Source organism: Lithobates pipiens, unplaced genomic scaffold (assembly GCF_037356315.1).
Source record: "Lithobates pipiens isolate NorthernLeopardFrog02 unplaced genomic scaffold, aLitPip1_a1.2 Scaffold_25, whole genome shotgun sequence".
Classification (NCBI taxonomy): Eukaryota; Metazoa; Chordata; class Amphibia; order Anura; family Ranidae; genus Lithobates; species Lithobates pipiens.
Genome location: NW_027507787.1, coordinates 93,952,449 through 93,972,869, shown reverse-complemented (window position 1 = coordinate 93,972,869; position 20,421 = coordinate 93,952,449). Strand labels below are relative to the sequence as shown.

Below are 20,421 nucleotides of genomic sequence, written 5' to 3'. Positions count from 1 at the left end.
ACAGCTCCCCGAGCGGCGAGTTGCTGCCTGCCTGTCAACAGCTTTCCTCTGCTCATTGGAGCGCTAAGCTGTGGAGGGGTAGATAGCAGCCGTCTCAGGCATCTGTCGGATCCAGACTTTATTGTCATGATAACGTGGAGCCTAGACTGCTGACGTCGCTGGAATCAGAGAGCGGACTTCAGACCACTCTCTGCTGAAAACGGGTCACAGGCGTGCAAAACTAATTGCACTCCTGTGACCCATAGGAGAAGCCCAGCCAAACGAGCTCAGGCTGGACTTCTCTAAGTCTGCTCATACACAAATCTTTTCCTACTTAGGGATTTACAAAAACATCAATAAGACAGGTCAGCTTAGAAAGTTCTGGTTTATTAACGCGTATCAACACAAGGGGCAAAAGCCAGCATTCTTCTCTGATAAATAATGCGTATCTGGCTATTTCAAAGCAGCAGCTGTATTACACTTAGTTGCTGGCCTGCTGTCTATTGGATGCATGGAACCGTCTTATCCTCTCCTCCAGCTCTGGGCGAAAATGACGAATCAAACCCTAAAAGAAGAAAGGGATGATTACACAGAATATCCAAGTCAGCCATACACCAAAAAACAACATTTTAGTTATGTCTGCATGCCAAAAGTCTCTCTGCTGAGTTTAGCTTTGAAACCACAAACACGTCAATAGATGAGCCCCCTTTAAAGTCAAATAATTAGACATTGCACTAAAACGTCTATTTTCCTGTTAGAACAGTTACTAATTATGACAGCGCACTGTAAGACAAACAAGGCCTAGTGCAATCAGTTCTCAATAACAAAGCTAGTCAGACATACACCCTTTCTTACTTTGCAATACAAGTCTGTATGAGGACACTTGTTCTGAGGGGTGTGGCCATTACTCAGCTCTGCTAAAACAGACCCCTGCAGAGTGAGGGTAGGAAGCAGCATTTGAAAGCATTTCCAGCCACAAATTCTAACATGTGAAGTTGATAAATTGGTTTTACAAGAAAACCTTTCCTAAGCAAATCATGGAGGCCGTTATTGCCAGATTTTCATTCTGCAGCTGACTCTACGACTTTGTTAATAAGATTTGTTGACTTAGAACAAGAATGCAGACTGCTGAGTTTGTGTCAACAACCTGAAAAGGCAACCAGAACTTTAAGGTTAGCAATTCGTCTCTTTAAACTGTCACAAAGTAAGTATGGGAGAAGTAATGACCACAGAGGAATGCCTGACCTCTTGCCAAAAATTCTGGTTGCCTGCTTGTGGCCGACTTAAAACAGAACTTAACCTCTAAAGGGAGATTCTGCTTTTCTGCCTCCCCTCCTTTTCAACTTTTGGACAATTTCTTTTGCTAAATCCCACTTCTGCCAGAATTGCCTAGGCCAGGAGTCACTAAACTTTCTAAGCAAAAGGCCAATTTTTGTCCTTTAGATTTTAGGGCGCCAGAAAATGCTCCAGTTTTAGTGGAGGGAAACAACGCCCCAGGCTTGGTGGTCAATGGGAGTAGAAAATGTACATAGCACCTGGGGCCATTGATGTTAGGGGGAAGTAACAGTGTCCCATTTGTGTCAGCGGAATGAATAGTGCACTATTGTTGGTGTCACTGGAAGGAATACTGCCCCATCATTGGGGAGAATAAAGCCTCATTGTGTCAATGTAAGCAATAGTGATAATTGTTGCCGTTAGTGGGAGGAATAGTTCTCCACTATTGGGTGTTAGTGGAAGGAATGGTGCCTTGTTGTTGTAAGCGGGAGGACCAGTGCCTTATGTCTGTGGAAGGAATAGTGGCCCAAGGGCTGGATAAAGGCAAGCGAAGGGCCACATGCGGCCCACACAGTTTGGAGATCACTGGCCTTGGCAAAATTGGCTGAGTGCCTTGGCTGCAAGCCCGATGCTCCCCAGCCGGACTGTATGCATCCACAGAGACATACAGTGCTGGTAAGCCACGCCTCTGCTCCCTCCTCACAGGAGTTTGACTGACAGCAGCTTATGGCTTCCGCTGCTCTGTGTTTCCTCTGAGAGGAGCAGTGCTTCAGGCAAGACAGAGCTGGAGCGGTGACAGGAGGTAAGTGTTTAGGGATACGTGTGGGTAGGAGAAGTAGTGGGGACTTTTTTTTTTTTTATTATTAAGGCAGACAATGCATTAGGATAAGGCCCCTTTCACACGGGACGGATCAGTAATGATCCGTATGCTCAGCGGGGATCGCTCTGTTGTCCCCACTGAGCCGGCGGCGGACAGGGCGGTCTCTGCACACTGTGCAGGGACCGCCCTGTCAGCTCTCCGCTCTCCTCTATGGGGGATCGGATGAGCACGGACCGTCTGTCTGTGTTCATCCAATCCGCTCTGCAGACGGATAGAAAAATAGGATTTTCCTCCGTCTGCAGGATCGGACAATTGCAGAGGCGGACGATAGCGGGTGTCTGCAGATGTTTATCCGCAGACACCCGCTATCCCATAGGAATGCATGTATGTCCGTATTTCATCTGCAAACTTCTAAAACACCTTCTAGAGACTAGTGGCTAGCACAAAATGGTGACATGCCAACCTTCTAAAACAACAACTCAAAAACAAGGTGCAGAGCTCCAACCCAAATAAAGTACTATATGGCATAAATACATACAAAAAGGTACCTTAATAAGGCATAATATATGCAAAAACCCATGTACAAAACAAAGCAATCAAATCCTGCACATTTGGTGAAGGATTGCAGGTGCCTTTTCTGCACTTGGGGACATTTACTCGCAGTACTTTAAGATTTGTGAATCTACAGATTGTGTTTTTAGTCCATATACAACTTCTATATGTACATATTTATATACATATAATAGTAGATTTTTGAGCACGGTTAGCACTTTTAGGATTGCTTTGTTTTGTACACAAAATGTTTTCGCATATATTATGCTTTATTAATTAAGGCACTTTTTAATATATTTGCAATTTACAACATTCAATACTAAAATACAAAGTACTCAAGCGCTGGTGCGGCAAAAATACTCAAATTCCCCAAAATTGATAAATATTATATATAAATAGAAAATTAATGATAAAAGCTGCACCAAAAAAAAAAAAACAGTGATCCCTCACTTGTGTAAATATGAATAAAGAATATAAATTATTAGTACGCTAAAATCAATCCTCAATATGTACCATGAAAATCAATAATAATGAATATTAAGAAATACCAGTGTAAATACAAAATTGTAAGTGCGAAAATGTAAAAATAAATGACCGTGTAGGTAAATAAATGTGATTTACATAGACCAATTAACCGTTAAATATATCCTCCTAGTAATTAGATATCAAATGAAAAATTAAGATTCCTGAATATATACCTTCCGTGCATAAATTGCTAATTCCCAATACAATAAGTAAATCAAATGGATAAAAAGTCTAATTGCATACAGCTTCTGCACTCTAATTCAAGCACTCCCGTGCGCTGATCTCCACAGAGCTGCATATATAGTCTTTAAGAATGACTAATCACTCTCAGTCCTTTAGACTCTGTCTGCAACACACTATAATAGTAGATTATTGAGCAGGTTAGCACTTTTAGGTTTGTTTTGCACACAAATGTTTTGCATATATTATGCTTTATTAATCAAGGCACTTTTTAATATATTTGCAATTTACAACATTCAATGCTGCTTCCCTGAACTTCCAATATTCACAGGAATGAGTTGACAGTGCAGTCTACAGCCAGTTAGCTTGAATAAAGGAGGAGGAGCAGGGGAGGGCCTTGCCACCCTAGGCTATTGAGCTGTTTCTATAAAATGCACACAGTGTACAGAGACACAATTCTAGTCCCTGCAGGCAAGGGTGGCTCCATAGGAAGCTCCAAGAAAAGTAACTTTATATGGAAAAATTATAAATGCGTATATATATATATATATATATATATATATATATATATATATATATATATATATATATATATATATATATATATATATTTATTTATTTATTTATTTACAGCAAAAAAATGGGCATAGAAGCCTGAAAAACATTGCACCCACAATCGCTGGATCATGGGTGCAATGTCAGGCCCCTGCAGAATCAGACTTCCAGCTCTATATCTGTACTGATGTACGGACTTTCAGTTGGAGAGCTGGAGGAAGTGTCAATGAACTACAAGTCCCGTGATCAACATTCGCGTGTTCCAATGAGAACTGCAAGTATGCCTATTGCTGTGGCAGTTTGGGGGTGAAGGGGCCCCATTTGCATCATGTTACACCCTAAACACAGGTTAATATGTAAAATGTGGCAAATGATTGAGTTAGCCTTTCAACTGCAACACAGGCAAGCAGTAAAAGATAAAGCTGCAAACACAATAAGTAATTAAATCAACTGCTGATGGTGCTTAAAAAATACCTGAGGGTTTAATATGACTTCCAAGAATGCAGGTAATTTATGTAGAAGCACAACAGGTCTTAAAGCAAAAGTTCCAGTCATATTTTTGTTTATTAAAAGTCAGCAGCTACAAAAGTGTAGCTGCTGTTTTTTTTTTTTTTTTTTTTTAATAAACAGCCACTCACCTGTCCCACTATCCAGCGGTGCACTCCCCCGCGGTGTGTTCTCCCCGTGTCCTCCCTCGATGGTACCTGGCTGTGACAGCTTGCGACTTCACAGCCGGGTGCCCACTGCGCATGCACAATTGGCGCTGCAAGCTGTGACTGGTCCTGAAGTCTTATAGGACCTGTAATGCGTCCCAAAAGACTTCAGGAGGGAGAACCTCCACTTCTGATCGCCTAAGGCCCCTCTCCCCAAAAGCTCTGTTTCACAAACAGGAGCCCTTAAAGGGGAACTTCTAATTTTGGGGTACTCCACTTTTAATATGCAACTTCCAAAATACAAAAACACCTTTGTTGTCTAAGAAGAACTACTTCAGTATTACTGTATCTCCCTCCTCTTCCACGCAGAAGTCCAACAGAAATTCTACTACACAATGAGAAATATTTACCTGCACAGGCCAAGCCGCGCCATCTCCTAAAGCACAGATTGTGTGGCCTTCTATTTGTTTGCTGATCTCCCACAACATGTCTATCTCTGCCTCTTGTGCATTTCCTTGGCACATCCTCCACATCATTTTGTTCATCCAGTCAACCCCTGTGGAAGACCAAAGAAAAAGATCTCTGTAAGAAATAAGGACAACACAGTGCTCTGCTTTGTGCTGCAATGGTGTGCATTTACCATGCAGCAACTTTCTGGGCTGAACTTGGATAATTTTTATACTTCCAGAAGAAACGCCCTCATGCACTGGGAAAGGGGATTGGGGGTAGTGCAGAGGTTGGCCTAACAGCGTGAGGATCCAATAATGCTGGAAGTGCCAATTTTCTGGCATAATTACCACACTGGTATCTTAGTTAAGGACCCTCAAATTTATGCAGCAGGCAGAGCTTCTGTAAGAAACTTATTCAGATTGTCTGCCTTTTCAATTTATACACACATTGAATTTCAGTGCAAAACAAATGTCATATGATATTGGCATTAAAATGGGTTAACTTTAGTTTAGTGTGAATACTTAGCATACGTTTTTTGGGCCAGATAAATCAGTAGAGGCCTAAAGACTAATACACCAATATAGAAGTGAGAACACACACACTAAGACGTGTGCCTCTAGGAGTAAAGCATACCTTCCCTGCATGGTGTGCACTGACCACAGCTCTCATGCTTATAGAATTCTATAAGACGGGCAATAGCGCGAACAATGTCTGTCTGTAATGGAAGAATGGAGTCAGAGAACGGCATTTTCGGGTCATACTAACAATGGTATAGGACTCATTAGACAACTGTACTTACCGATTTATCCATGACAATGAGTGCAGCTGTGCCAAGACCAGTCTGGGCCTGAACAAGAGCATCGAAGTCCATGAGGACATCATCACATACAGAGCGAGGGATGATTGGAGTGGAGGAGCCTCCAGGAATGACACCCAGCAGATTGTCCCAGCCACCAGTGACACCACCTGCAAGAACGAGAGACAGAAGTCACCAGGAGCATCACGTGACTTGGGCAACACAATCCAAGGATAAATGACAAGGCATCTCTGTTGGAATCACTGGGGCTCCCCTGGGTGAGCAAGGCTCAAGAATGCCTTCAGCCAGGACCACAGCGTCTTAATCTAACCTGAATAAGCTTCCTGCTTAGTATTGAAGGTTTCCAGGAGACTGCAGGAGTTGAATAGATGATATAATAGAGATGAATAATTTAATCCAAAATGATCAAGGAGTTATTAGCAGCCTACAGTTTTCTACAAATGCGAAATTCACATGTGTACAATGCAAGTACATACCTGTAAAGAAGAAATAGAATACTTATCTTTCTCACTGTTCATGTCACTAAAATCCACTCCGTTGCTGAAAAATTATACTCAGAAGTCCACTAGGAAAACAACCCACTTCAGGGAGTGTTGTTCTCTGTGGTCCCCTGCAGTTCTCACTGATTTCCTCTGTTGATCTCCACAACACTATAGGATGTAGTAATGATATAAAGATTAGAAAGATGAACTAGTCAAAGTTGCAGAGAACCCAGGAGATCAGCATTCCTGGAACTGTCCATTTCCCAGCATATCATCAGGCAAATCAGCAGATTTAAGTGGCATGGACAGCGTTAAAAGTTAAGAATTGCGTTTCTTCTTCACAGCTATGTGCTTGTTTTATATGTATGTACGTGACAGACTTTCAGAGAGACTGTGCAAGGGTGTTTGAGGGTCCTTGGCCTGGTTAATCAAAGGATCAGGGAGACTCGGAAAAACCTTGTTATCCTTTACCATGTTGTTTTGCAGAACACAGACTAGGTGTACAATGCTGGATTAGTAGCTTTTCATAGGTTGGACTTGTGTCTTTTTTACCTCACCTACTATGTAACTATGCAAGTATATAAAGGCCCTGGGCATGTAGGCCAAGCCCCCCAATGCACCTAAATGCAAAATTTTAACACAGATCCGATGGTCAGATTACGGGTTAATGATATTATATTGGATCCCGTTCCTATATCCAGGGGGACTAGGCAGGAATGCCCCCCTATCGCCCCTCCTGTTTGCCCTGGCCATAGAGCCCCTGGCAGCTAAGCTGAGATCTACTACTACTAAGCCCTTCCGGACTTGCGCTCATATTTTTTTGCATTACAATTGTCCTTTTTACATTGGCGATTCTTTCCCCAGACACCCAATGCCACTACGTTACTGGAAGCGGCGGTTGCCACCTCGCAAGAAGCCCTACTAAACATGGTCTACAGGAAGGGGATCCCGGGAAGGAAGGTGGGATCGATCATGATGCTTCCTGGTAAAATATATCTCTGTTCCCAATGGATGAAGGATGAGCCCTTACGACTATCCCCAAATAGCCCTTTGTGGTGTAATAAATCCTTGGAGGAGTTTTTTAAATTGACAGATATGGGCAAAGTATGGTATAAAGTAAATGCGGGTGTACTTTTATATAGGATGACGTATGAGGCCAGGGAAATTCAAGAAAGTAAGGTATGGTTTAGATGGGTGGATTCCTAAAAACAGACTGGAGGAAGAAGGGGCCAAGACTAGCAGCTATAACTAGGAGTGCAATCCAAATGGCAGAGTTCTGCCAGAGGGTGAGAGTATGAGCACAATGCACTGACAATGAATATTGAAGTTAGAAGGATGTAGGGTATGTAGAGTTATATCCCATTGCCCATGGTTTCTAAAATAAACATTGAAACCCCAGGGGGAGGGAGGTTCTGCCCTTAACAGAATGGGGGGGGGGGGGAATCGGTTACCTCCTTCTCCTAAAGGGCATGTTGGGGGGGGTGGGGGGGGGGTTGAACTGTTTGTTTTCTACTGTTAAAACAAAACTAAGGGAACAAAAAGCGACTATTCTGAGTTTCAGGGTAGGGCTGGGGATTAGGGACATTGTGGTCATAGACTGTTGATGGTTACATTATTATCCAGATCACCGTGGAATTTATTGATGCCTATGCATGATGTATTACCTACCTGATATCATGTATGTATAATTTTGGTTATGCTAAATAAAAAATACTGTTATGATTACTGTGTTAGGATTTTTATTATCTTCATTTATTAGCAGGTGAACGCATTCAAATACATTGAATCCGGCTCTTAAGTGGAAAAAGGTTTCTGACCCCTGGCTTAGGAGAACAAAGTGTACATGTTCAAATCTATCAGAATAGTAAAAGAAGGGTTGGACCAAACCTGCAAGTCTAAGACCCAGGAAGCAAGTGGGACAGCGATTTGAATTAGCAAAAGATATGGCGATGCTTTAATAACACAATGAATAAGGCTTCAACTCATGGATTGGCATGTATACACAGCATTTATCCAGAATCCATTGCTTATTCTGCACAGGATTACTTTTATCCCTCAGCAATGCTCCACATCTAGCTTGTACCTGACCACTTCAGTGTAGTCTATACAGTACCTGCGTGCCTTTCTATAAGCTCTTTCAGTGGTATGGACATCTCTTCCTCCACAGTACATGGATTGTTGACGTGACCGGAGATGTTGAACAGTTTAGTTCCCGAATTTCTTTCCCGACCGAAGCCGGCAAACCAGGAGCCTCCACGTCTGCAGATGGTGGGTGCCACTGAAACGGTCTCCACATTAGCAACAGTTGTTGGGCACCCAAAGACTCCTACGAAGCAGAATAAGAGACCAGAACTTTATTATCCCCCATCTACCACCAAGTGTCTAGATGCATTTAGCAGTAAACTGTAAAAAATAAAGTAGTAGAGGAGTCAGACGCTGTTTCAGCTTCTATCAGTGAAGGTTTTAGAGTGCTTCAGTCATTGAGATGTGGGATTAGATGTAGCAAAGCCTTTATTTAGTATCCCACATCTTTATGCGTCATACAACACCCTCCTAGGTTAAAGAGAACCAGGCTATGTTTATGCAGGAATCTAAATATTCACCCTTGGTATGACTAAAAGGTAAAACTTTGTAGTTTTAGACAGAGTGAAGAGGAATTAGAACACTTGTCAGGTTTTTATTGTCACCTATGTCCCTCTTAGGAAGATTCACCCTCTCTATTTGTCCAATTAAAACCAGAAGAAGTTCTGGATAGCCACACGCCAAAAAAAATTTTTGCATTTTATTTAAAAAAAAAAAATTAAAAATTATGTAACAAGCAGTATTTTAAATCAGCCCAGTCATGACTGGTTCTAGTAAATAAAACAAAACTAAAAAGCTGAACATTACAAGTGAATTTATGGCTGACTTGTCATTCAGAAACCACTTGTATCCAAAGCCTAATCATGACAGTACATAACCTAGGTGTAAGACACTAAAAACCTGTACTGCTGAGCAACAGCAAGCAGTAACGTGGTCAGAAGTCATCTTAAACCCTGTTGCCCAACTAAAAACAGGTTACCATTTGGGGAAGAGTCAATGGATGCCCCCAACCCATGTTCTCATATTTTTGGAAAACACATTGTTAGGCAAATTTATCTCAAATGTAGACCATGGTTTCCACAATCACCATCCACAAGCTGTATTAAAACTAAGAAAAAATGTTTAGCTACCCCTACAATATGCAACCAGTAACATAAGCTATGACAAGCCACAAGCTCCACAGTTTAAGTGGCCTCAACTGTCATGAAGTTTGCCAGTATTAGGGGCCCCTAATTAGCGTTAAAAGTTTTACTAAACCCTGAATTCACTATATCTGGTCTGCCACAGTACACAGAACATGGAATGTAATTATTTTAGTAAATATAAACTGCTAAATACATTTTCTTATCAGCAGTATATAGCAGTCTTCTATCAGTGTCCGGCCGAAAGCCTGTAGACGTTTTCATTGTTCTAGGAGGCTGCATAACCCCTGACCCTGTTTGGACAGTGACGATTGCCCCCGTGCTGGTCACATGCACTCTCCCAAAAAAAAACTCTCTAGCAATTCACACCAAACTGAGCATGTGCCTCCAAGTCTTTGTACTATCAGGTGATGGATTGGGGACAGTAAAAGAAGGGGAGGATCAGAAAAGACAGGCTCAAACAGCCTTTTTACACAATGCAGAGGTCATGACAAACATGCTTTACTGCATATACAGTATATTACAAGAGTGATTACACCCCTCACATTTGTGTAAATATTTTATTATATCTTTTCATGTGACAAAACGAAATAAATTACACTTTGCTACAATGTAAAGTAGTGAGTGTATGAGCCGCTGAGAGGCTGAAACTGCCGCTACCCACCCCTCCACACCTCAGTGCTCCAATGAGCGTGGGGGACAGAGCGGAGAGCTGGTGATTGACAGCCAGCGGAGAGAACCGAGCCATCGGCAGTGCTCGATGGCTCGGTTCTCAGTTCTCAGTACAGAGACTCCAGGGGACAGATACAGCATCGGACCGATGCTGCATCCACCTAGGCAAGTATTAATATTGAAAAAAATCCAAACTCACACTTCTCTTTTAATCATTGCATTGTGAGTGTCTTCTATTGGAAAGAACCTCATTGTATGCAGCGACTAGTTCTTGTGCACAGCACATGCAAGCAGAATGTGCCATTTCTAGATGGTAATGATAAGCAAACCAGTACTTACCAACGTCAGCGGGAAATGGGGGTTTGAGACGGGGCTTCCCCTGCTTCCCCTCAATACTCTCGATCAACGCCGTTTCTTCACCACAGATGTATGCCCCGGCTCCTCTTACCACAAACACATCAAAGTCGAACCCAGAGCCGCAAGCATTCTTTCCGATAAGTCCTGCCTCATACGCCTCATGGATGGCCACCTGTTCCAATGCAGAACAGTGAGTTTAGAAGCAACAGCACATAATGCTAATGTATATCAGACTATGCATACAAGTTTAACCACTTCAATACAGGTAACTTTCACCCCCTTCCTGCCCAGGCCATTTTTCAGCTTTCAGCGCTGTCGCACTTTGAATGATGATTGCATGGTCATGCAACACTGTACCCAAATTAATTTTTAATAATTTTCTTCACATAAATAGAGCTTTGAGGCAGCAGTGATAGGCTGCACTGATGAGGTGGTACTAGTATGGCGCACTGATGGACACTGAAAGGCAGCACTAATGGGCATTGATTTGTGTCACTGATAGGCACTGACTGGTGGCACTTCACAGTAATCAGGGCACTGATGATCAGTGACCTGATTATCTGCCCTGTTCTCCCCTGCAAGGAGATGCTACTTATCAGCACTTCTTGCCACACACTCTGTCAGTGTGAGGCGAGGAGAGCCTATTACTGGCACTTCCATATTTACATGTGACCGGCTGTGATTGGGCACAGCTGATCACATGGTTAAAGAGCTGCAAGAGAAGAAGAGCCGCACCGTCCCTCTGTCATTTGATGGTGGGTGGGCGACAAGTGGTTAAAAGAGCAGCAACAAGGAGGTATACAGAAGTTATAACAGAAACAACATATTTATGGTTTTTAATTTATTCTGCATTTGCTCCAAGGCTGGGTTCACACTATTGCAAATTGGATCAGGTTTTCCCATATCCAATTTGCATAACAGGAGAGTGTGACCTGTGCATCTTTGGCTTAGTTTAAGGTGCGAATTCAGCCAATAATTCAGGCCTGAAACAGTGAACGAGGATGCACCAGATCCGCTGCTGTGACCCGTGCTGCACACAGTGTGAACTCTGCCTAAAACACAGAATTGAGATGATGCAATCCAAGAAAAAGCATTCTAGTCTTGTTTGCAAACTTTTGGCAGGTCTCGGTCACCATTTTTCTATACAGACTGCCATTTCTATGCATTATTTTCCCCTTTCTCCTGTTTCTATCAGGCCCCTATAAAAGGAGACTATTCTTGGCAGTATGTGTCTGCTATGTAAAAGGGAAGTCAATTAGCACTTTGATATGCAAGTTTTTCAATGCAGCATAAATAGCTAACAGATGTAAAGACACCATAGAGTGTCCATACTGCAGAAATATTGGTGAAAGATATATAAAGGGCTTGTAAGGACAGGCAAGTACCTGGAGGTTGGATGCCTCATTGTAGAACTCTCCACGGATGTAAATATAAGCAGCTCGTGCGCCCATACTGTGGCCAGCCACCAGACAACCCTCCACCAGCTTGTGGGGGTCATGTCGCATAATCTCACGGTCCTTGCAGGTTCCTGGTTCTCCTTCGTCAGCATTGACTACTAGATACTTAGGCCTGAAATGTGAAGGAGATGGAGACTTGCATTCGCTTTATCAAGAGAAGACATCATAAGCATAAAGCATAAGACACCTGAGAAAGCAGCTTAATTTAAATACTCTGAACAAAATAACTGGATGTCTTAGTGCAGAATTACAGTGCACGGTGTGTAATCCTTACTATGCCAAGTACCCAGGGTGTTATCTAAAACAGGCATCATCTACAGACCAATATCTCAGTCAAAATTTTTTTTCTTTCTTCCAAAACTGTACAAAAAAAACGCAAGTAAATAGTTTTCACTTTACACTGTTATGTATGAGTTTTTCCTGTAGTTATTCAATTGCTTTAAACTTCTCACAAAAGAAATACAGAGGCTACCGTTTCTGGTATTAACTCCTAAAAATGCCAATTTACTAGCTGTCAGACTTACCTGATTGAGTCACAGATCTGAAACAAGTATACACATAGGGACCTATGTGTGCTAAAAACCACGGTTGAGCCGTGGTTTTAGCACCCCACCCCCCTCCCACTCCCCTAAAGAAGGGCATGCACTCAGGGCAATACACATATCATGGAAAAAAATTAAACCACACATCGCAGGAGGCAGCATCACCCAGGTGATTAAGATGTCCAGAAGGAGATCAGTAAGGCAGCCTTCACATTTCTCTCCATATTAGTGTACTATAATGGTCATTATTATACCTTTCTGCTTAAGCAGGAAATCAAGGTTACTTCCCTATTTATCCTTTTACACTAAATAAAATGTCAGTATTTAAAACACAATCATCCCAGCAGTTACAGATAGGGTGGTAGTGTGCGATCTGGTTATGGCAGTTTAGTTTTCCCCTGATTTCTCATCAGCACTTACTGATCTCCAAAAAACACATTTGCTGCATTATCCACACATTTCAGACCACTTCGCTTTACCTTCCATCAGATGGCTTGTTCATGAAGCTCCATTTGAGCCCAGTGGGAAAGCCAGCTCCTCCTCTTCCTCTCAGTCCCGAAGATTTTATCTCTCCCAATATCCAATCCACCCCTTTCAGCAAAATTTCCTTGGTCTTGTACCAGTCGCCGCGGCTCTGCGCTCCTTTTAACCTGCAAGTGGAGAGGAAGAAAGGTAAAAATCAGGCTGCGATTGTAATAAAGCAAAACTTGGAAAATGTTTAAACTTTCTGTCCCCACAGTACTTAATTTCCACCACAAGATGTCCTCAGTCTCCGTGGCTAAATCTATTCCTGTCCAGCATTATTCAACCCAGAAGACTGAGGACGATACTATTAATGTATTAATGTAGGGTGTCATGGAGGGGCGTCTTTTATTCCACTTTAACTTTACTTTCAATTTATTCCAAAGTCTTTACAGAGTATAGAGCGAAACTGCCTTTCTAACAAATTTAGACCCCTTTCACACTGGGGCCGTCTGTGCGTTAGCGGTAAAGTGGCGCTTTACCGCTGTTTAAGCTGCTGTTTTGGCCGCTAGCGGGGCACTTTTAACCCTAAAGAAGGGGTTGGAAGCACTGCCCATTCATTGCAATGGGCAGGGGAATTTTGGGAGCACTATATACAATGCTCCCAAACTGCCCAAAGATGCTGCTTGCAGGACTTTTTCTAACGTTACGCAAGTGCAACGCCTGGGTGTGAAAGCACTCAGGCGGCATGGGAGACAGTTTTCAGGCGCTTTACAGGTGCTATTTCTAGCGCTAGAACACCTGCAAACTGCCTTTGTGTAAGGGGGGTCTTAAAGTGTATATATAGCAGACAAAAGTTAAAATAAAAGCTTATTGGGGTTTTTTTGTGCTGTCTGTGTACCAATAGGAAGATTTTCCTTCCTGTTCTGGAACACGAAGTTAAAAAATTCCCCTCTTAGGCAGTTGTCACCAGAACAAGTGGCTCCATTGGAAGATTTACTCTCAACTTTTGTTCTGTGACAACTCCGCAATTTTCGTGTTCCCATTACTTTCTGTCTCGGCAAAGATAATCAACTGGAGAAATAGAGAGGGTGAATGTATCTAGTGAGGACACAGATGGCAATACAAACCTGAGAGAGGTTTAAATCCTTCCCTACTCTATCCACAAAAATATCTGGAGAACATATAATGCAATAACACACTGTATGACTAACCATTCAGTGCATACAAACTCAACTCTGTTAAGCAAGCCATAGATGATGCAATTTTCTTTCCTGCAATCAGTCAGTGTTGATGAGGGAATTTCGCCCATAGTGCAATTGTGGTCTGCTGGCGGGGAGCCTTTCCTGTCAGCAGAACACAAATGATTACAGCTGGTGGCAATAGCTATAACATGCAAAAAATCCTGAAATGCTGGTTTTACTGAAGTCAATCGATGGATTGACTTCAGTATAAAAAGCCTGCCCATAGATGGATTGAATCTCTGCTGGTTCCTGCTGAACTGGCCGAGATTTGTTTTATCTATGACTGGCTTCAAAGACCATGCTATATCAGACAATGGTAATGCGAAGAGTACTGTGGTGACATGATTTACACATTAAAGAAGACAACCATGGGTGATAAACATGCTTGTAAGCAAAGACAGAATCCCAACAGACAATGACTTTTCCAGTAGAGATTAGACAAAGTAGGAAAATCTAGTAGAGACAGGCCAACCACATAACAAATTCAGCTCACCTCCAATCATGACGTCCATACAGATTAGTGAAAATTCTGTCTTCGTCGCTCAAAGGCCCAAACTTTGTCTTCTTTGGTGCCTAGTATGAAAAGTTAGGAAGAGATTTTTGTATTAAATGACCAACTATGCCTGGTTATGCCAAAGCTCCCCATTTCCGCATCTGGTTAGCAGAAGGGGATTGAGGAATGTAGATATAGAGATCTCAGTGCTGAAGCGACATGAGAAGCCAATAGAAGGTTCACCTATTGTCTTCTGTAAAGGTTCTCATTTATCCAGGTCATGGTATAGCTAGTAGTAATTGTTCACATTCAGCTAGACTTGTTCTGTAATGCTGAAGATGTTTCATAGCTTCTCCCAACTGCTTCTTCAGTATCAATGAGTATATACCCCAAGCACTGTACCCAAACAGGTAGCACAGACACCTTAATACAATCACCATGGAATGTGTAAAGCAGCCATTTTCAACCAAGGTTCCAAAACTGATAGAGACATACCCCAAGCGACTTGCAGCTGTAATCGCAGCAAAAGGTGGCTCTACAAAGTATTAACGCAAGGGGGCCGAATAATTTTGCACGCCCCACTTTTCAGTTTTTTATTTGCTAAAAAAAGTTTAAAATATCCAATAGATTTCGTTCCACTTCACAATTGTGTCCCACTTGTTGGTGATTCTTCACAAAAAATTAAAATGTTATATCTTTATGTTTGAAGCCTGAAATGTGGCAAAAGGTTGAAAAGTTCAAGGGGGCCGAATACTTTCGCAAGGCACTGTATTATCGCTGGTGAGTCTACTGTTTTTGGGGAGGTCTAAAGTTGCTGGGAGATCTACCGTTGCTAGGGGTGTAATGTCAGAACCTCCGCAGATATGACAAGGTCATTCTCAGTTTGTACAGAACAGAAGTCAGGGTATGTAATATAGTTTGCTGTAATCCTTGCTTTGCACATTCCTGATCTTTGTTTTGTTATTAAAGGAGAGCTGACTTACCTGCTCAGGTGCTGTTGAGTTAAATCTAGCAAAGGCGACAGTAGGTGAAGGAGAGGGGAGCGGAACCCGAAGGATCTGCCGGAGGGAGAGCATCATCCTGACTTGAGATGGCCTGTTATGCAATAAAAGGACAACAGACATGTTAGGTGGTGTTAAAACTTTGCAAAAAAATTGGTCTAAGAGCAAAAACACAAAGCCCATTTTACAGATTGGTAAATAACTGCTTTCCCTTTGTGAAATGTTCCAAACCGAACACTCAGCTCCATCACCAAGGCCCTACTATCCATTAAACAGCAGTATTATTTACCACTGCTGGATGTTTTTTATAAAATGCAAGCCATGTTGTAGAGTCTCTGGGGTGCCTTTGCAGTTTATTACACTTTATTAGGATTGGAGGAAAAGCTGTGTCCTCAGTCCCTTTCTCTGTCTCAAAAGGGAGATGTCAGGGGTCTGTTTAGACCCCTGATATCTCACCAAAGCCCCTCTACCCCCCCCCCCCCCCCAAACAAGGCTTATAAAAAAAAAAAAAAATTTTTAAAACACTGACACCGTCCACTCTCCCCCCACCCCCCCCAAAAAAGAAATCTCTGTAAAAATAAAATAAAATAAAATAAAATTATATGTAAAATTGGAAATAAAAAAATAAAAAAAACTACTGACAGTCCACGCATCATCAGTGCTGCATTCTAGTACCACATGACATTAAAAACAAAGTATCGGTATCGGCGAGTACTTGAAAAAAAAATTATCGTTACGCGGTCTTAAAATAGTAGTATCAGTGTAACCCTAGAACCTGGTAAGCAATTGCCCCCACCCTTCCCTCCCTTCCAGGGCTGCTCTATGATTGTTCCCGCAGGTCACAGCTGCTTCCATCTTTTCCTGGTCTTCCTTCCAGGTTTGGACTCTTCAGGCCATTTAATTGATACCACGCATGCACACAAGAGCCACGCCATCCCAGCACAGAGCCATGCCGTAGAGGTACATTAATTCTGACAGGCAGGGAGAAGCAGTTATGACCAAGTATCTCGGTTTGGTGCATACGGAGTATATTTAATTTAAACATTTTTGTGCTCCTAGTTCAGCTTTAAAGTGGTTGTAAACCTAGTTACACCACTTGTACCTACAGGTAAGCCTATAATAAGGCTTACCTGTAGGTACTAGAAATATCTCCAAAACCTTCACAGTTTAGGAGATATTAACCATGTACACTTGCACCAACATGATCAGTGCATGCGCACTGAAGAAACGCCGCTCGTGCCGTTTCTTAAGCAGCGTGCTGTGACCGGCGGCTCCCACGCGATGAGGTCTTCGCTGCTCCGGGCAATTACAGCTACAGAGCCCGCGAACCCATAAATACTAGGAGACGTGTCTCCGGTCACATCGGTGTTCTGGGACCGCTACAACAGCTTCCATCTAAGGTATTTCATAATGAGCTAGTATGCGATGCATACTAGTTCATTATGCTTTTGTCATACAGGGTTTATTTTTTTTTAGGCTTTACAACCACTTTAAATGTACAAGAGCTGAGTGGGTTCCATTTAATGCTATTGTAAATCTTCTTTTCTTTAACATACCCAACATGTCATACTTACCTGCTTTGTGCAGTGATTTTGCACAGAGCAGCCCCGGTCCTCTTCTTTTTGGGTCCCCGGCCAGCGCTCCTATCTCCTCTCCTTTGCAGCAGAGTGCCCCCATAGCAAACTGCTTACTATGGGGGCACTTGTGCAAGCTCACTACCGAGACAGGCTCAGTGTGTCCATAAGACACACAGAATAGGGATTGGCCACTCTCATCCACTGGTTGTGATTGACAATTGCCAATGAGGAGGGAGAGAGCCAGAAGAGTCACTGCTTTTGTACACAGCGCTGGATTGAGATCAGGCAAGTATTTAGGAGGAGCTGCATGCAGAAGGTTTTTTACCTTACTGTATACAGTGCAGTAAGGTAAAAAAAAAAAAATAATAATAATTCTGCCTTTACGACTACTTCAAGGGTTAAAGTGGTTGTAAAAGCAAGACATTTTTTTTATCCCCCCCCCCCCCCCCCAATACATTGCCTATCTTGATCCAGCACTGTGCTGGTCTGCAGTGGTACTGGTTTCTCGCTCTCTCTCTCCTCACAGGACACAGAGGCAGCAGTTGGGAGCCATTGGCTCCTGCTGCTGTCAATCAAATCCAGTGGGGAGGGGCAGGGCTAAGCCATGCTGTGCGAGTCTATGGATGCACACAGCCCGGCTATAGAGCAAGGCCGCATGTCTGCCTTCATAGTAAGTGTCCTGATATGGGGGCAGACACAGAACAGGATTTGTCCCTTTAAACCCAAACACATATGAATTACATAGATTCTGAATATAATTTAATGCAGATAAGGCACCAAGTGAGTTTACGTACCATCTTAAAGCGGGGTTCCACCCTAAAGTGGAACTTCCACTCACCGGAACCCTCCCCCCCTCCGGTGTCACATTTGGCACCTTTCAGGGGGGGTGCAGATACCTAAGATATTTGCACCCACCTGCGGGCATAGGCTCCCATGGAGTCTATGCCGTTTCCTGTCCCTCCGCACTGTCTGCTGGGACACACACGGGTCCCAGGGACAGTGCGGACCATTCCTAGTGCGCTGCGCATCTTGCGCAGTAGGGAACCGGGAAGTGAAGGCACAACGCTTCACTTCCTGATTCCCTCACCTAGAATGGCGGCAGCAGCAGCCGAGAGAACGAACGGCCTCGGCTGCCGACATCGCTGGACCCTGGGACAGGTGAGTGTCCATTTATTAAAAGTCAACAGCCGAGTATTTATAGCTGCTGGCTTTTAATATTTTTTTGTAGGTGGAATCCCTCTTTAATCAGCCACGGAACCTGTGTAATTAATATGTGTTCCGGTTTAAAGGGATGAGGCTGCAACTCTGGAACAGGAGGAGCCAGGAGCGACAACGGAGGACCCCAGAAGAAAAGGATCTGTGCAAAACCATTACACAGAGCAGGTAAGTATAACAGGTTTGTTAAAAAAATAATTCCAAGCTTAACAATCATTTTACATTGAAGAATTATGGCAGCTGTTTCATTTTCCAAATCAGAATAAGTATTAGTGTAAGAGAATTCAGTCAATTTTTAGTAGCTCAGTCACACTACAAAATCTGCCCAGAGTAGGGGGCTGTTTCTAGAGACATGAAATGCTTTCCTTCCTGTTGGTGTCCCCAGGGGGGAGATTTCTCCCACTTCCTGTCCCAGTGACACCTGTTTGGTGCAATGTTGGGGTTTACATATACTATTATAGGTGATCCTATAGACGAGGAATATGGTGGGAAGGAACGCGATGTGGCTTCTTCTCCCTCTGATGTGTGTACAGTATTGGTGCTGTCTGGCTCCCTCTCTATGTATATGTATAGTAGGATTCTTTATGTAATCACACAGGCAGCGTCCCTTGTTATGTAAGACCCACAGTATGAATATAAAGGCCATGTGTCACCCCCGCCTGGCAATCCTCACCCAGCCACCCCTGAGACCCCCCCTCCCCACGACATCTTTTTAATGTAAAAACCCAAAGCACAATGTTTATGTAAGAAAAAAAGTCACCTTCAGCTGTGGCCACAAGCAACTTCTCCTCCTCTTCCGGTGTTTTGTCAGATTCGGCGACCCGTCAAAATGTGTAACGGAAGTGACGTTCCGTCGCCGCCATCTAGCTACACCTCGCACTCCTCCAAAGTAAGGGCACAGTGAGAAGGGGGAAGCGGACATCTTGTTACACCCACCGGAGTTTTTCATTTTACACTAATTTATAACAATACAGCGAGTTTATATAGTGAAATACAGTAGTAAGAACTCCGTCTGACTGGTTAGATGTTGAATCTTAAAAGCAGCGGCAAGCCTGCTGATCTCACAGGTTTGGAAATCTGACAGAAGATCGCTGCTTTTTAAAATAAAACATTTAAACATTCAGAAGGAGTTCTAAATACTTTATTTCACTATATAAACTCACTTTACTGTTAAAAATAAGTGTAAACTGCCAAACTCCAGTAGGTGTAGCAAGATGTCCGCTTTCCCCTTCTCAGTGTATCCTTACTGTGAATGAGTGCGGGGTGTAGCAAGATGGCGATTGACTAAACGTCACTTCCGTTACACATTCTGACGGGTCACGTGGGACGCATGCGCCGTGTGAAGTTCCCGGACGCCTGGCGGCCATGTTAGTTGCGGGCAGAGGGCCCTGTAATTCTGTATCCCTGCAGTGACTGCGCATGTGCCGGTGTCTTATCATATAAGGTCCTCCATCCGATAGTGTCTGCTGCGTACTGCGCATGCTCAGTACACAGCAACACAGATTCCGAAAACTGCCTTGGATAAACGGCGCCTGCGCCGTGAGTCCAGGTTCTATCCCCACTATCCAAGTGGACATAGAGTTAGAATATAAAAGAGCCGAGCCCGAAGCGTGGCGAGCGAAGCTCGCCCACGAGGGGCCCTCTAATATTCACAGCCCTATGTCCGCTTGGATGGTGGAGCTACCACCTCCACTCACGGCGCAGGCGCCGTTCAGCTTCAGAGATTTTCCGAAGCTTCGTCTGCACCGTACTGCGTATGCGCAGTACGGCGCGGACGCTATATGATGGCCGGAGACTCTATATGGCAGAACACCGGCTCAGATATGTTAGTTGGAAGTCAATGTTGCAGCTTTGACTCCTCGGTGGAGGCTGAATGAGTGAACAAATTA

The 20,421-nt window shown here is 43.2% G+C and overlaps 1 protein-coding gene across 1 annotated transcript; it reads right to left on the bottom strand.

Annotated features, from left to right (window-relative positions):
* Positions 1-345: 345 nt before the first annotated feature.
* On the bottom strand, positions 346-19,447 carry NDUFV1 (NADH:ubiquinone oxidoreductase core subunit V1). The gene is made up of 11 exons (XM_077454716.1): positions 19,293-19,447; positions 15,723-15,834; positions 14,740-14,819; positions 13,020-13,190; positions 11,927-12,110; positions 10,524-10,713; positions 8,402-8,614; positions 5,789-5,955; positions 5,623-5,704; positions 4,950-5,095; positions 346-544 (listed from the first exon to the last, which is right to left on the bottom strand). The coding sequence occupies exons 2-11, from the start codon at positions 15,816-15,818 to the stop codon at positions 461-463; spliced, it is 1,413 nt and encodes a 470-aa protein (XP_077310842.1). The 5' UTR covers positions 15,819-15,834; positions 19,293-19,447; the 3' UTR covers positions 346-460.
* Positions 19,448-20,421: the final 974 nt, after the last annotated feature.